Genomic DNA, 18,087 nt, shown 5'->3' on the forward strand with positions numbered 1-18,087 from the left:
AGCTGCTGTGGTGGTGGCACTGGCTCAGCAGTGGGGTGCAGGTGGGCCCCGGACAGAGGCACCTACACTCCCATGGCAAAGGGGAGGCCCGGCCCATGGCTGCCTCACTGAGTCCCCAGCGCAGAAGAGAATTCATACCAAGGCTCTGTCTCCCGTCTGGGTCCTTGGCGGCTTGGCTCCTGCATCGGTGGCCCCCTTGGCTGGCAGCCTGGCGAGGGCCATCTGCAGCTGAAAAAGCAAATCTCGCGCTTAATACTTAATCTGCTCAGCAACTGCGGGGCCCGAGGGAAGCGTCACCGTTGGCCATGCAGTTACCCATCTTGGTGGTGGCCTTTCATCTCACGCTAGGATTACTGAGGGACGAGCTCTCCTTTACCTACTGCCCTGACGTGGGGGACGGTTTGATGGCTTGTCTGCTGAGTGCCCCAGTTGCACGGAAGGGCACCCCCTAGGATTCCCTAACAGCTTGATAAATAATAACACTGCAGCCAGGGTCTGCGTTCTAACGACGGCCTGGGCGGGGAGGGCAAAGGGGTTGCGGACTTCGCGTTACAGACGAGGAGACAGCGGCAGAGACACCGAGAAACTTGCTCTGTGGTCTCACGCCTGGCAGCCAAGGCCACCACGGTATCCAGCCGGCCGGCCGACTCTTCACTGGTTTCCTTATCGTTCTTCCCACAAAGACCCCACCCTGCCCGACAAGGCGGGGCAGGACCCGCCCCCCAGCGCTCGGACCTGATCTTGTTCCGTTCTGGCCACATGGCTCTCTTTCCAGGCCTTCTGCCCCACTCAAGACTTTAGCCCCTGCTGGGCCCTGCATAGAAGCCCCTCCCCAGCCACTCCGAGTCTGGCCCCTTGCCATCCTCCAGGGACCCGGTGGGCTGCTCCCTCCTAGAGGAAGCCCTGGGGGCTGGTCCGTCCCCCAGGAGGGCAAGGACCGGGCCTGTTTTGCTCCCCGAAGTCTCTCCGGGGCCTGGCACAGAGCCTGCGATGATTCTCAAAATCTCTGTTGTAGAATAAAGCAGCTCTGATTCCGCGCCAGGTACAGTGACTGGAGGGGATTTTGGAGAGCAAGAGAATCGGACTGGAAACCCGGCATCACCACACACTGTGGGGCTCGAGGAAGCCTCTCAACTGACCTCTTCCAGCCTCGGCTTCTTCAGCCATATAAGGAGAAGCAGTGTAGGTTCTCTCTGGCACATGGATTCCGTTCTAGCTCCTCAGGGACCATGAACTGCTGGGGCGATGCCCCTGTGCGACTGGAGGGGTTTGTGATTAGCAGTCGGGGGGCAGGGAGCAGCAGCAAGAGGAAGATGGGACAAAAGGGACACCAACCGGTGGAATGCCCCTGGCAACAGCTTCGAATCGGCAAGGGTCCCCATTAATGTATTTAACCAACGTTTATCCAGTGCTCACTAAATGCTCAACCCTGTTCTAAGCACTTTACAATGTTAAGCCATTTAATGCTCAGAAAACCTAGGGTTAGTATTTATTCCTGCACGTGACGGATGGAGGAAACTGAGGCACAGAGAGTTCATGACTCCCTCGAAGTCACAGAGTAAGTCGGGAATGGAGCTGAGATTCGTACCCGGGCAGCCAGGCTCCGGGTCCGTGTCCTAACCACTCTGCCAGGCCGCCTCTCCATGACCTGTGTCCCTCTGGCTTCCGGACACACTTTCCCCTCTCAGGATGTGACAAAGACTGAGGAACTGACTGTAAACACTGACCCACAAACCCTTCAGAAGGACCCAACGCATCTAAGTGTGGCTCCCACTCGGGAGGACGGGCCCCGGGTGCCGAGGTCCCCTCCGGAGGGAGGGATGACCAAGGGCCTCACTTCCCGCTCCAGCTCCTGGGTGCGATTGCTCAGCTGCTTCTCTCTGGTTTTTGCGCCCTCCGACTCTGCCGTCAGCACCCGGTTCTTTTTGGACAGCTCGACGATTTTGGTGGCGATGGCGTCCCCCGCCATACCGGCCGTCCCTAAGAAGGAAAATAGTGAGGTCAGTTAAAAACCGCAGGCCCACGCCTCGAACTCACGGCACAGAACGAACAGCCTTTACGAGCTCGAGCCGCTTGGTGTGAATGGCCGGGGCGGAGCAGAGGCTCGGGAGAGTGACCGCACATGCGGGCACCCCGAAACCCAGCTCCAGTGAGTGGAGACGCAGCCACTTGGAGGTTCAGCATGTTCTAGGAAAATTATAAAATCAGGAAGCAGAGTTTTAATTCCACGGGCGATAAGTTTATTGTGCCAGTTCTTCATGCCCTCCTCACTGAAAGGGTTACACACCCACACCCTGGGTTCTGCAATTCTGCGGTGCCTTCCAGTGAGAAGGGTGTACTCCCTCCACCCCTCTATGCCTGCCTGACTCTGGGATCAGCCAATGGGATGCTAGCAGATAAGGTGCAGGTGGAAGCTTGAAAAGCACTTGTGTACTTAAATGCTTTTCCCACAGGAACACAGGCAGGCCAGCTGCCTGGTCCCAGGACCAGGAAGAGACACATGGGACAAAGCTGAACCACCCTAGCCAAGCCCCAGCCTAGATCAACTCCTCCCCAACTAACCCCCAGATGTTTGAGCCAAATGCTGCCGAAAGTATGTGGTTGTTCGTTACACAGAATTTTGTGGTAACACCTAAAAATACAAATGCGTATGCTCATTTAGTAAATATGTATGGAGTTTCTACCAAGTGTTGAACACTCTGAGTGTTAGGGATTCAATGGCGAGTAAAAAAGACACTGAATTTACATTCTAGCGGGGGAGACAGATAATAGAAACCAAACACATAAACATGTATTGTCATACGTGGGAGTAATGACTGCTATGAAACAAACAGGCTGAGCTAGGAGCTGAGAGGGATGGGGGTGATGCTGTTTTAATGCAGTGACGGTCAGGAGAGGCCTCTCTGGGGAGGTGACGTGTGAACAGAGACCTGGAGGAATGCAGTGAGGGGTCGGCCGTGAAGAGCGCTCCCAGCTAGGAACAGCGATTCTGAGCCGAGGAAATGGCAGGTGCAAAGTCCCGGAGGCAGGAAGGGGCTTGGAGTGTCCGAGGAAGCAGCCGGAAGGCAGCGGGCAAGGGCCGGAGGCTGTACCAGGGCCGACTGGAGGGATGGAAATGGGGGCGGTTGCGCGGCGTGGGGCCATTCAGGAGCGGGCGGCGGGAGCTGGCTGGGTAGCCTTGCGGTCCATCCATCCATCCTCGCCCTCGCTGGAGGGCAGTTTCCCCACGCGTGCAACAGCGGTTTTGACCAGAGGGTCACCAAGTTCCCCGAAGGCTGCTGACACTCCAAGCGGCGGGTGAGTGGCAGAGATACCTTCTTGGAACTACTTTTCAGACTGCGATGCGCCTCAGAACAAGACTGAGAGTGACAACCGGTGGAAGGTGAACAAAGGTGTACGATGATTTTCAAATCAACTCTGCCCAGCCTTGTGCAGCTGGCCTGAGCCAGGCAGTGAATAGGTTGCCCTTGGCAACCTCCAGTCCGCTGAATAGAATGAGGACACCTCAGGAGAAAGGGCCTAGGATGCTGGGATGGACACCAGGTCTAGGGGTACGAATAGTCCAGTGGTGAGTTCTCTGGGTTATGTCTTCCTCCCCGGACTGGAGAGCATTAAATATCCTGGAACCAGACCTCAGGAAGAGGTCTAGAGAAGCCCTCTCTAGTCTAAGGGGCAGGAAGGGGCGCTCAGAGAGAATGGGGTGAACCCTCTGGTTTTTTTCCTGTTGTCTCCCGAACTTGTCTACGACAAGCTCCGCCCTTGAGCTGCTAACCCATAAGCGTGAGGGGGAGGCGGGGCGCGAGTGAATGAACAAGCACAGAAATGCTCGACATTTGGGTAAGAAGAGTAGACTATTTTCGTCTCCTTAAGTTCTTTAAAATACGTATAATGGTTGAAAGCAAACATAGTAATACCGTCTGATGGGATTTTTCAATATATATAGAAATAATACAGATAAAAGCTGCGATGGAGTGGGTAAAGGGAACTACGTGGTGGCAAAGTTTCTTCATTCCACTCGAAGTGATAAAATAGTAATTCTAAGTAGACTGTAAGAAGTTAAGTCTGTACACTGTAATCACTAGAGTGATCACTAAAAAATAGTACCGAGCCTACGGCCGTACCACCCTGAATGCGCCTGATCTTGTCTGATCTCAGAAGCTAAGCAGGCTTGGGCCTGGTTAGTACTTGGATGAGAGACTGCCTGAGAATACTAGGTGCTGTAGGCTTAAAAAAAAATAGTATCAAGAAATAGAGTTAAAAAAAAAATCCACTAAACTATAGCAACCACTAAAAACACAGTGCTTCGCCTGCCCCGCAGCCTGTCACTCATGGCCTGGTTCAAAAACATGAACCGGGCCAGTCAGACTTTTCTCTTTAAAACCTGAAGCCGGAAATCAGAAACGGTGACTTCAGAGTGAGGACTGGATTTAAGAGGAGGGGCATGTAAGATTGATTTGGGGCTGGCGATCAGAGGCCATGAGCAAACTGGCAGAGACGGATAAGAGAGAGAGAACTCTCCTGGGGCAGGAGGGAGTAGCCCAGTCTCGCAGGTCACCTGGGGTGGGGAGGCCGTCTGCTCTCCTGCTGGAGCCCAACCATCTTCTCTGCAGCCTTGCAAAAGGGCAAGCGGCCCCCTCACATCGGAACCCTGAGCCAGGTTGAGAGCGTTTCCGTCCCTTACGACACAAAGTCTTCTCTTTGGTGTGCTTTTGTTCTAGACAGAAAAGGCTAACAGATGGAGGGAGGCACACTTGGCTGTCAAGGGCCTTTGAGATGCCAGATTCCCTTGTTTTTTAATTCAGTGCTGGTCCTCTGGGTGGACTCACCCTTAAAAGCCTTTCAGATCAAAGGCAGGAAGGGATGCTCTGACAGATGTCTGGTGAGGCCTGTTGCTCTCTGGTGACACTGACTTTGTGGTTTATTAGTCAGACACTTGGGAATTGCTCCACGGGCATACATGGAGCAGAGGCCAAAGATCTCACCAGCTCTGCAGGGCCAAGGTCTAGCTCATAACTGCAGAGCTAATGTCCAGCCCACACCCACAGGGCTAAGGTCATCTTAAACGCACAAAGCGAAGGTCCCCACCACATCCACAGGGCCAGTGTCTCCACTGACGGAGACAAGGTCTGGCCCAGACCTGAGGGCCAAGGTCCACTAAAGCCGTGGGTCCTAGGAAATCCTGCGTCATCCACCTTTCTGGAGAAGCAATAGCGAATGCTATAGAGTAAATGCCTGTTCCTACCAGCACTTTTCACGTCCACAGTACAACAGGGAGCCAGAGCACCACAGTTAAGTGGATCCTGCTGGCCCAGTGAACACACAGCGAGCATCACGGAGTGATGAGTCCCAGCAGAGTCACCAACACTGCCCAGAACGCCTGCCGGCCATTCTGGGCCTCCCACTTCCTGGCGTGCGGGCGTCCTTGGCCTGGTCTCCCCCTCTATCCTCGCTCTCATTTCCAGGACTTATCTGGACAGCTTGACCACACCTGACCCTTGGCATTCTTTCTGGGGCACCTGCCCTCTGGAACCTGTGCTTGCCGTGCCGGGAAGGCCCCACGGCAGCGGGGCCTGGCCTTCAGGGCACCCGGGCTTTGGGGCGGGGGCTGTTCCAACAATGGTGGAGTTACCTGTGAAGGCAAATCTGTCCTCTTCTATTTTCTTCTTGAGGTGTTTGATCTCAAAGTCCCTTTCCTTCAACAGCTTATACAGTCGCCCGTTCTCATCCACTGTTTCCCTGAGCTGATGGCGAAGCTGCTCAATCTCATCTTCAAGCACCCTGCAAGGCAAAGGCGAGATTACTGTTTCTTCACGGGGACCAACGGGCAGGGATCGGGTCTTCACTGCCCAGGGTTGTTGTACCTCGTTGGGCTCTGGGTGATGATCAGAACTGGTCTGTACAAAACAGGAAAGCAAAATTTGAAAAATCGCAATGAGCAGATTTTAATCTACTGTCCTCGAAACGGAGTGATTCAGCACACTCATGCACACACTCGCACACACACATTTGAAAGGGGAAAGAAGTTTTCAGTAACATAGTTTATTATGTTTTTGACAGAGAGATATAAAACCCCCACTCAGAGAATTTCTATTCCTTTTAAGCATCCATAGAACATGCATAAAAAGTATATTAATATAAGCTACAAAGAATGGACATCATACAGACCATTTTCTATGATGGCAATTGACTATAATTAGAAATCAATACTAAAAATATAGCAAAAATAAAAGAAAAAACAAAACCCTAAACCCATCATATGTTTAGAACTAAAAAACAAAACAAAACACACATCTAAATTAGTTATGGGTTAAGATGTAATCAAAATATGTATTATGAAGCATTTAGAATGAATTGACTGCAGAATCGATATATAGCAAAACGTGTGATGCTTAGAAGGACATTTATAGTCTTAATTGCATATATGTATTATAAGAGCACAGAGGAATGGTCAGAGCCGTAAGTCCTAGGCAGTTGTTTTGCAGGCTTTTTTCAGAATATGAGAAACGTGTGACCGATGGATCTGTGATCACTTCTATTATTACGCACACGACAGGCTCCCTAGAACAGTTGCTCAGGAAGTAAGTCAATTATAGAAGTTACAGTTAACACTAAGTATGGGGTAACAGCTATTATTATTGTTGTTGTTTTTCCACCAATGGCTCAAGTCTCCACCAATTAGTTTCTCTGATTTGGGGAAAGATCATTTGGAAATGGATCTGGGGTTAATTTTGAGCTAATATTTAAGAGCCATATGAATCTTTTTCAATTATTGAGAAATCTTTGTTTTCTCCCAATTAGCATTTCTTAGTAGAACATTTTGAAAATTGAGAAATTATAAAAAGTGGAATTTAAAGATGGGAAAAAAAGATTCTGGGTGAAACCAGAAGCAAAGAGAGAGCTTAACAATTGTTGGGAATTTTTTTAGTAAATTAACTAGCAGAGAATTTTGTATCAATACAGACTCCCACGTCTAATAACCAGTATAGATCAATATGCACCTGTGTTGTTGAATTTAGAGCAAAATGAGAAGATTCTGGACTCTTTCCAACTTTTCCACCAACTGTAAATAGCAAGGAACCTACAGAGTGTTCCCTTAGGACAGGCAGGCTTATATATTGCTATGTGTCAGGAAAGGGAAATTGACAGGGACAATAACCTCAGATGAGATCTATAAACCATCAGAGTCAGCCAACCGGCTCCTCAGAAAACCAAACACACTTTCCATGAGAGATTGCATAAGAAAATTTGTGTGACTATTGTACACCCGAAACTAATATAATATTGTAGGTCGACGGTATTTGCAAAAAAAATTAAAAAATGAGTGAAATTCAAGTGAATAAACTATATGCTTATGAGTTTCGAAATTTCAACTTGACTTTAAATGGTTTTTAAGCACATTTCTTATCAAATTATTTTCTCGGGAGCACAGATCTATCGGATGCCAGTCTTCAATAACATCCTCTGTGTCAAAACCTCTTCGTCTCAGTTTATAAACACGCATCTAATCAACCTTGTTATGTGTCTGTAATCACTTCTCCCCCACCACCCTACCTCCCTGCAGTGCTCCTGGGAGAGTTCAGACTTGCATTTACCTCTGCTCAAAGCTGTTTTTCAAGTTTTGCTCCCCAGCCTGGAGAAAACTGAGGCCATCGGAGATCTCCAAGGGTTCTTTTTGGTCATCGTCTTTGCGGTTGAGACTCAGTTCCTTTTCCTTCTTTTTCTGCATCTGCTTCTGTAACCTTTTGTGCTGCATCTCCTGCATGGCCTTGAACTGGAGCCGCAAGGTGTCCTGAGAGGCTTCGTCTTCTGCCATCTTGCCCTAGAAGTAGAAAAAGAAATCTAAGCTGAAGCAACCTCCACAAAGCGTGCAGTTCCCAAGAACGCTCAGCACACAGTCAGCCCTGTCCATAGCCGCCAACCCTGGAGTTTCCTGCTTACCTTTACATGTGTCCATGTGGAAGCTTAGAGACCCACCTTAACCTCAAATCCCCCAAAAGCCAAAGCTGAGCATCCTTCCCTGGTCCTGACCGTGCCACCAGACTTCAAATGGCATCAGAATATTCCTCCATCACTCTGATTCAACACTTCACCCCTTCCTATTCCTAAAACAGTTGCCCTCAACTCCGGCTGACCATTAGAATGTCACAGGAGCTCCTAAAATATAACAATGCTTAGATATATCCCTGAACCAATGAAATCCCAATTTCTAGAAATGGGCTTGGATGTCATTATTTTTTTTAATCGAGGTATAATTTATATACAGTAAAGTGCATAAATCCTGAGTGTACAGCTCAGCGAATCTTCACATACGTATACACCCCTGTGGTGATCCCGGATCAAGGTGTAGGGTACTTCCTGCCCCTGCTCAGGTTATGTTGTGCTTGTCCAGTCAAGGCAGTCCCCCAAGGTAACCACTGTTCTGGCTTCTGCCACTGAAGATGAGTTTTGTCTATTTTTTTTTTTTAACATCAGTTCCATTGAAGTATGATTTGCACAGAATAAAATACACTGATTTTATGTGTGCAAATGAGTTTTGACAAATATATACACCTGTGTAAACCACCACCACCATCATGATCAAACATTTCTATTACACCAAAAAGCTCCTTTACACCCCTTTGCAATCGATCCCCCAGGGAGTCCCAATCCCAGGCAAACTCTCATCTGCTTTTGGTCACTACAGTTTTGCCTTTTCTAGAATTTCATATAACTGGAATCATACAGTAGGTAATCTTTGTGTTTGCTTTGTTTTTCCTTAGCACTATCTTTTAGAGATTCACCCATGTCGTTGCATCCGTCATTAGTTCATCCCTTTTATTGCTGGGTAGTATTCCATTGTACAGATATATCATAATTTGTTCATACATTCACCTGTTATGGGACACCCGAGCTGTTTCCATTATGGGCTATTAGGAATAAAGCCATTATGAATATTTATATACAAGAAAGCCTTCACGTGGACATATGTGTTTATTTCTTCTCTTGGGTAAATACCTAGAAGTAAAAAAATGCTGGGTTGTATGGTAAATTTATGTTAGCTTTATAAGAAACTGCTAAATTGTTTTCCAGAATGTCTGTACCATTTACATTCCCACCAGCAGTGCGTGAGAGTTCCAGCTGCTCCACATCCTTGCCAACACTTAGTATGGTCAGTCTAAATTTTAATCTTTCTAGTGGGTATACAGTGGTATCTCAACGTGGTTTCAATTTGCATTTTCATGATTGAGCATCTTTTCATGTACTTACTGATCATTTGCATATCTTCTTCTGTGACATGTCTACTCACATTATTTTGCCCATTTAAAAAATTGTGTTGCCTTCTTATTGAGTTCCTTATGCATTCTGGATGTCTGCCTACTTTTGAGCTTCACATAAATAGAATAATAGGGCATGAACACTGGAATTTTTAAACGCTCCCCACATGCTTTTAAAGCGTAGCCAGTTAAGCATCCCTGACTTAAACCAAACTCAAGTTGCATCATCCACCCACCAACCAATTAGTCATAAGTCTTGTTGATTCTCCACAAATGTTTTCGATTCTGTCCCTATATTTCCATCCCTGCTGAGACCGCTATCATTATCATGCTCCTGGCCACCTCAGGGCATTTGCAGCTGCTGTTCCCTCCCCTGGATTGCTTTTCCCCAGACGTCCGCCTTGCTCGCCTCTCTCAAATGTCACCTTATCAGAAAGGCCTTCCTCCCCAATTCTATTGTAGGAAGCATTTCTACCCTCACTCCCCGTGCCCATTACCCTGTTTTATCTTTCTCCATCACGCTTAGCTTCACCTGACACATTTTATATTTGTTCGTTGATGGCTTGTCTCCCTCCCAGGCAGCTCTACCATGGCAGGCACTGTGTGATGTTCACCACTGGATGGATCCTCAGTGCCAGTACCAGGGCCTTGTGCATAGCAGGCATGAGATGAGCATTTGGTGAATGAATGATGGATGGTTTTGTCCCCGGGACTGCTAGAACAGGTCCCCACTGCCCTCACTGCCCTTCTCCCTCTCCCCTCTTTCAAGCATTCGCTGGCCGAATACCTTCTCTAGAGCACAGCCCTGAGCCTGACGGGCCCCCGTTCTGAAAGCTTCAGTAGATGCCCATCCCAGCCTGTTTCCCCCTTCGCGACGCCAAGTTCTCATGTCACCGTGCTCCTCTGTCCCTACACCTCACCGGAAAAGTCTGATTTGCCTAATTTTGCAACACTGAGTCCAATTTACTTTTTCTGTAACTATTTTAGACTTTGTGGGCCGTATGGCTTCTGTTGCAACTACTGAACTCTGCCCACTGCAGTGGAAAGCATGCCGTGACCGGCATGGAAAGCCGCAGACGAGATGTAAATGAGCGTGTGTGGCTGTGCTCCCATTAAACTTTACTGCAGAAACAGTGCGCGTGATTGGGGACCTTGGTCTGCCAACCTGACACAGAGACACTTGATCTGAAAAGGTGTCTAGAGATTGAAGAAAACCCTACTGAGCCCATTATTTGAAAATGTAACTAATAGAATTTAAAAATAAGTTTATCCTGTGATTCCCTATTTTTGCAGATTAGAAGAAGGGACCACAGACTTCATTTTCCAAATCGGGTCACTTTGGAGAGTGAAAGCGAGAGCTATTCATAATCATTTGGGTCAACGGCGAGTCAGGAAAGCAACTCGAAGGCCGTGACCAGCATGTAAAACAGTGGTGAACTTGGCTCTGTACTGGCTGTGTGAGTCTAAAAAATTTCTCCACCTCTGCAGGCCTCAGTCCTTCCTTCAGTGAGCAGAAGCTGATGACACAGAGGCCATAGATGTGGTGAGAGGCAAAGGCAAAGGCGTGTGTGTGAAACGCTTTTGCCAGCTCTGTGTTGGTAAGAACGAAATGTTATTCTTGTCTCCCCTCCTGGTGGTCTCCCTTGAAGAGTCCTTTCCTCCTCCACTTGCCCCACATCCAGGCGCTTGCTGCCCCTCACAGTGATTCTTATGACCCATCCACAGAAAGCCTTCCCTGGCTGCTGGGCCCACAGTGGCCAAGCCCCACGACACGGCTGCCTCCAGCATCCACAGCCGCCGTTTCACATCATAAGGTCAGTCACCTCCTCTGCACCTCATCTCCTGCCTGCTCCAGAAGTTGGGTGGCATCAGGCTCACCCCAGTATCCCCCCAGTGCCTCCCCATCTCTCTGGCTACCTGCTTCCCGTCTTAGCTCCCTGGGTCTCGTCTTTGTCTCTTTAATCCGTACTGCACATGACCTTTCTAAAACCAGATCTAACTGGCTCCTGCTTCTGCAAGGCCTTGCCAAGACTCGCAGAGGACACTCTGGCTGGCCCAAGGGCTGCATCCAGCCCACAGATATTTTTGTTTGACTCTCACGGGATGCTATGTTAGGATTTTACTTTGTTTCCAACATTCAAAGATCTGTAGATTTCAATTAAATCCAGATTTCCAGCTTCTTTTATAAAAGTTTACAGATCTGGCTATTCTGGGCCCATTGTCCCACATGGACAGCAGCTGCTGACAGAGGGCGTTCCCTATAGGCAGAGTACGTTCTTACCACTCAACCATGGTCCCTCCCACTCCCAGATGCTGCAGCTGGCACATCAGCTGCCTGTTATAAGTGCAGTAAATGCTGTTCTCTCTCTGAGACCTGCTGGATTCACCCACTTTCATTTGCAATCAGCCCCTGCAGGTGTTTGGGTTTGTGACCCTCATCAGCCACTTGACCTGCCTGGGATGCCTTCTTCCCCAGGCACCCCTTCTCCTTCCCACAAACTCCCATCTAGCCTTTAGTGCCCTGGTGGCACTCTTGGACTCCTAGAATCCCCCAGATATCCATTGATCACTAAACTTACTTCAATGTATTATAATTATCTGTGACTTTCTTCATATTCCTTCTTTCTACTAAGAGGCCTCTTAAGGGCTGGGGTCTAATGTCTTATTCATTGTTTAATTTTCGGCATCTTGCCCAGAATAGGCTTTCAATTAATATTTGTAGAACTGTCATTGAATGAATATAACAGGTGCTCAGAGATGAGAGAAGGAATAAGTGAATGGGTAAATAAATAAATGAACACAGCAACTTGTAAAACCTTTTTCCTTTTCTATTTTCAACGTGCACTTGGAGTCACTAGGCAACAGGTACTTCTGGACATACACTGTTTCCTGGGCAAATTACTTAATCTCTCTGTGCTTCAGTTTCTTCATCTGTAAAATGGGATGATAATCATTATATACTTCACAGGATGGTTGTAAGGATTAAATGACAGAATGAATGGAAATATAGTGCCTAGCATATAAGCACTCCTAATAGTTTAGCTGTTATTATCTTTCTCATCATATATCATGGAGTATCCTTGGCCCAATAAGCCTCTGGGAGACAGACAGCATGCCTGCACTAACAAGACTTTTGAGGTTTAACTCAGCCCCTGTAGTGTTAGCATCTACTCATGCAGCCAGTGGAGATTTGTATTTCACTTATCTGGACTATGGCCTGGGCATCTATTTTTTAAAGCTTCCCAGGTGAGCCTAATAATGAGCCAGAACTGAGAGAGGGGTGGTAAGTGCTTTGAGAGATTGGCTGGGAAGACCCATGTACATGGATAGGAAGACTCAACATTGTTAACATGTTAATTATTCCCAACTTGATCTATAGATTCAATGCAATCACAATAACGATAAAAATCTCACCAAGTTACTTTGTAGATATTAACAAACTGATTCTAAACTTTATATGAGGGGCAAAAGACCCAGAATAGTCAATGCAACATTGAAGGAGAAGAACAAAGTTTCAAGATTGATGCTGTTGGATTCAAGACTTACTATAAGGCTACAGTAATCAAGAGGGTGTGGTATCTGTGAAATAATAGACCAATAGATTACAAGAAGAGAATAGAAAGCCCAAAATTGACCCATACAAAAAGAGTCAACTGATCTTGTTCAAAGAAGTAAAGGTAATCCAGTGAGGAAAAAATAGTCTTTTCAACAAATGGTGATGGGAAAACTGGTCGTCCACATGCAAAAAAAAAAAAAAAAAAAAAAAAGAATAAGACACAGTCCTTATACACTTCACAAGCAATAACTCAAAATGGATCATGAACCTATGTCTAACATGCAAAGCTATAAAACTTCTAGAAGATAATATGGAAGAAAAATCTAGATGACCTTGGGTTTTGGCAATTAGTTTTTAGATACAATAGCAAAAGCATGATCCGTGTAAGAAAAATTTGACAAGTTGTATTTCATTAAAATTAAAAACTTCTGCTCTGCAAAGGCACTATTAAGAGAATAGAAAGACAAGCCAGAGACTGGAAGAAAATCTGTAAAACAAATATCTAATAAAGGACTGTATCCAAAATACACAAAGAATTCTTAAAACTTAAAAATATCAAAACAACCCAATTAAAAAGTGAGCTAAAGATCAAAACACACAACTCATCAAAGAAGATATACAGATGGCAGATAAGCCCATGAAAAGTTCAAAATCATATGTAATTAGAAATTGCGAATTAAAACAACAATGAGATGCCACTACACGCCTATCAGAATGGCTAAAATCCAAAATACTGACAACACCAAATGCTGACAAGGATGTGAAGCAACAGGAATGTTCGTTCATTACTGGTGGAAATGCAAAATAGTACAGCTGCTTTGGAAGGCAGTCTGGAAGTTTCTTTCAAAGTTAAACACAGTCTTTCTACATGATTCAGCAATCATATTTACCTAAATGAGTTGAAAACGTATGTCTACACAAAAACCTGTAAGCAAATGTTTATAGCAGCTATATTCATAATTATCAAAAATCAGAAGCAATCAAGATGTCCCTCAATAGGTGAACAGATAAACTGGTACACCCATACAAGGGAATATTAATCATTGATGAAAAGAAATGAACTTCAAACCACAAAAAGACATAAAGAAAACTTAACTACATATTGCTAAGTGAAGAAGACAGTATGAAAAGTCTGCTGTATGCTATATGATTCCAACTATATGACATTCTGGAAAAGGCAAAACCATAGAGAGAGTAGAAAGATCAGTGGTTGCAGGGGTTAGGAAGATGGAAGAAAGGATGAACAGTGCAGCACATGGGGATTTTTAGGGCAGTGAAACTATTCTGCATGAAACTTTAATGGTGGATACCTGACATAACCCATAGAACTGTACAATACAAAAAGTGAACCCTAATGTAAACTATACACTTATAAAGTTAATAACAACATACAGGATTATCAGTGGTAACAAATGTACCACACCAATGTGGGATGTTAATAATGGGGGAAAGGAGAGAGGAAAATATGAGGACTTTCTGTATTTTCTGTCCAGTGTTTCTGTAAATCTAAAACCGCTCTAAGATATAAAACCTATTAATTTTAGTTATTTATTTATTTTTGACGTAAGGCTAAGGCTGCATGGAAGGAACTCTCGGCTCAGGAAGGACTTAGAGCCCTGGGACGGGGAGAGTGGCACCACCCACCGCCACTTCCTGTGGCGAAGCCAAGATTCCAGAGGCAATCAAGCGCATAGGGGACAGGGGACAGGGACCAGTGAGGAGGGCTGCGGCCCCATCCAGGCATGAGCCTCCCTTGCCCCTAGCAGCCTGACACTTTGTCTTTCTTTTCTTCTTTCTTTCTTCCTCCTCCTCTCTGCTTTTTGTTTTGTTTTGGGTGCTTCCCCCTCCCCCCCATATTCTCGTCAAGTATTCCCAGCAACCATCTGGAGTCCTGGGGGAGGAGAGGGGACGGCCCTAAGAAGCCTAGTTGGGCGCCCTGTACAAGGCTGCAGAACAGGGCTCACTGACTGCGGGCCAGGCCAGCATCAGTGCAGGGATGAGTCTGGGCTGGGAATGGGGTGAAGATGACTGGTTCTTTCGGAGGGATTCCCGCTCTGAGGGGCACTCCCACCTTTGTGTCCCCGGTCCTGTAGGGGCTGGCCCTGGGGCGGGAGGTTGGGGGAAGCGGGTGCCGCCAGGTCGCGCAGTTCCCACTCCACCTCTAGGCGCGGTGCGGAGCTCAGTGGCAGAGACCAGAAGAGGGCGCTGGTCAGGCGGACCCGAGGTGGAGTTCGGACTGTGTGACTTCGGGCAGGCGATCACCCTTTGAGCCTCACTGATCCCTGTACCGCGCGGAAAATAAGTGTCTGCCTGGAGAGGGGAGGGGGCTGTGTGTGGAGACCCATCGAAAGAGGCAAGAGAGTCCTCGCTCTGCGTCCGGCCGGAGGCAGCGCGCTCGGCCGAGCGTGTGCGCTCCCGCTCCAGGCCGGGGTCCCCCGCAGTCCCAGGCTCCCCGGCTCCAGCCCGCGCCCTCCCGCACCTCTCCGCACTTACCGCGCTCACTCCTGCCTTCTGGCAGCCACTGCTGTAGCACCTCTTCCGGACGCCTTCTAGCGCTGCCCCGGCAACGGTCACCAGGGAAACCAGCACCGCCGCCCGCGAAACGTCACCACGAGTCTACGGCGGCCTGGAGGGCGCGGAGAGTTCGGAAAGAGAGAGGCTCAGGTGGTCCAGGGCGCGGCGGTGTGGACATAGGCGCGGCGGGCTGGAAGGGGGCATCTGGTGCCTGAGACTAAAGTCAGGCCAGTGATCCGCTTGTGGAACAAGTGTTTTATGAGTTTCGTGGACCAAAGTTTGGCACAGAGATGCACAGTCCGCAGTCCTGCAGGGGGAGCTGAAAAGCGAATGAGCCCATCACGAAAATTGACGTAGCCATTCAGGAGGTCTTTGAAAGATGTAAAACATTGTGAGGAAAAGGTCGTTTGTGATGATGAGTGAAAAAAAAGGACACAAAATAGTAACTGCTAAATAAATAAAGTTGTGTTTTTTTAAAACCAGGCACAGAAACAAGACTGGGAGGGATGCATAGAAATATTAAACGTTACTATATTTAGGTGCTGGAGTTGCAGTGCTGTGTTTTTATTTTTGCACTTTAGAGGATTTTAAATATAATGAACATGGTTCATTGTCATAGTGGAAAACATTTGTATGTTTGTTGCTTTTTTTTTTTTAAGGCACTTACCAATTTAAGTCAGTACTATATTCAGGGCTGTATGGGTGTGGGAGACAAATTTCTGGGAAAGGCTATCCATGGAAGGTTTCCAAAATGTAACCAGGACTTCGTAATTTGAAAAGCTTCACGTATCTCATAGTGTTTGTCTTTCATTTTTTCCCTTGTAAGGCATTTACCTATAGATGTGCGTGAAGATGCTGTATCAGACATTTTGCGAAACTCTAGTACATCATGACCAGAATATCAACATTGACACAATCTATCTATTTTATTCAGATTTCCTCAATTTTACTTGTATTCATTTTTGTTTATTTAATTTTATACAGTTTTATCACATGTGTAGATTTGACCATCAAAGTCAAATCACAAGGACGCCTGCCTTGTCAGACTTTTATAACCACACCTGCTTCCCTTTGCCCCACCCCCACCCCAAGACCCTAACCCCTCATTGACTGCTAATCTGTTCTTCATTTCTAAAATTCTGTCATTTCAAAATGTTATGAAAATGAAATAATATAGTATGTAACCTTTGGGGATTGACTTTTTGACTCAGAATAATTCTCTAGAGATTCATCCAAATTGTCACGCGGCTCAATAATGTGTTCTTTTTTATTGCCGAGTGGTTTTCCATTGTATGGAAGTACCAGGGTTTATTTAACCATCTACCCATTGAAGGACTTCTGGGCTGTTTTCAGTTTGAGGCTATTACAAATAAAGCTGATATGAACATTCATTTACAGGTTTTTATATGAACCTGTTTTCATTTTTCTGGAACGAATGTCTAAGAGTACAGTTGTATGTAATCATGTCTTTAGTTTTATAAGAAACTGAGAAACAGTTCTGTAGAGTGGCTGTATCATTTTGCATTCCCACCAGTGATGTGTATGAATGATCTAGTTTCTCCACATCTTTGCCAGTGTTTGATGTTGTTACTATTTTTTATTTTAGCCCTTCTAATAGGTATGTAGTAACATATCGCTGTGGTTCTAATGCACATGATAAATATATCGAACATTTTTTTCATGTGCTTTTTTGCCATCTATATATCCTCCTTGGTGAAGTGTCTGTTCATCTCTTACCCAGTTTCTAACTGTTGAGTTTTCAGAATTCTTTATATTCTTGGTACTAGTACTTTGTTGGGTATGTCGTTTGCAAATATCTTCTCCCAGTTTATAGCTTGTCTTTAAATTCTCTTGACATGGACTTTCACAGAATAAAATTTTTAAATTATGATTAGGTCCGATTTATCTATTTTTCTTTTATGAATCATGCTTTTGGTGTCGTGTAAGAATTCCTTGCCTAGTCCTGGATTCCAAAGATTTTTCCCTATGATTTCCTAAAAGTGTTAGAGTTTAATGTTCATGATTTACTTTAATGTAACTTTTGTATAAGGTTTAGGTCAAAGTTTGTTTTTTTCCCCTATGGGTGTCCAATTGCTCCAGTACAATCTGTTGAAAGGTATCCTTCCTCCACTGAATTGCTTTTGAATCTTTGTCAAAAATCAGTTGAGCAAACTCAACAACAAAACCCAATTCAAAAATGGGCAAAGGACTTGAATAGACATCCCTCCAACAAAAATAGACAGATGGTCAGTAAGCACATGAAAAGACGCTCCACATCAATAGCCATTAGGAAAAGCAAATCAAAACCACAATGTGATCTCACTCCATACCCATCGGATGGCTATTTTAAAAAAAGGAAGGCCAATAACAAGTGTTGGCCAGGATGTGGAAAAACTGGAATCCTTATATTTGGCTGGTCAGAATATAAAATGGTGCAGCCGCTGTAGAAGTCCCGCAGTTCCTCAATATGTTAAACATAGAATTACCATATGATCCAGCAATTTTACTTCTGAATATTTGCCCAAAATATTAAAGCAGGGGCTCAAATACTTGTACACCCCAATGTTCATAGCAGTATTACTCATAGTAGTCAAAAGGTGGAAACAACCCAAGTGTCCATCAACAGATGAGTGGGTAAACAAAATGTGGTATATCCACACGATGGAATAATATTTGGCCATCTAATGAAATTCTGATACAGGCTACAGCATGGATGAACCTTGAAAACACCATGCTAAGTGAAATAAACCAGACAGAAGGACA

General features: G+C 46.0%; 1 protein-coding gene and 1 pseudogene across 1 annotated transcript in view; one reads left to right on the forward strand and one right to left on the reverse strand.

The window, feature by feature from the left end:
- The window catches only part of CCDC13 (coiled-coil domain containing 13), a 43,658-nt gene extending 27,829 nt beyond the window's left edge, over nt 1-15,829 (reverse strand). The window contains exons 1-5 of the mRNA XM_006914827.3: nt 15,304-15,829; nt 7,593-7,819; nt 5,630-5,778; nt 1,838-1,980; nt 139-228 (exon numbers count right to left, since the gene is read on the reverse strand). Of these exons, the coding sequence (XP_006914889.1) occupies nt 139-228; nt 1,838-1,980; nt 5,630-5,778; nt 7,593-7,813 (603 nt within the window). The 5' untranslated portion in view covers nt 7,814-7,819; nt 15,304-15,829. The remainder of the gene's footprint in view (nt 1-138; nt 229-1,837; nt 1,981-5,629; nt 5,779-7,592; nt 7,820-15,303) is intronic.
- On the forward strand, nt 4,108-4,226 carry LOC112482082 (annotated as a pseudogene).
- Nucleotides 15,830-18,087: the final 2,258 nt, after the last annotated feature.

The sequence above is a fragment of the Pteropus alecto genome, unplaced genomic scaffold (assembly GCF_000325575.1).
Source record: "Pteropus alecto unplaced genomic scaffold, ASM32557v1 scaffold156, whole genome shotgun sequence".
NCBI classification, from domain to species: Eukaryota; Metazoa; Chordata; class Mammalia; order Chiroptera; family Pteropodidae; genus Pteropus; species Pteropus alecto.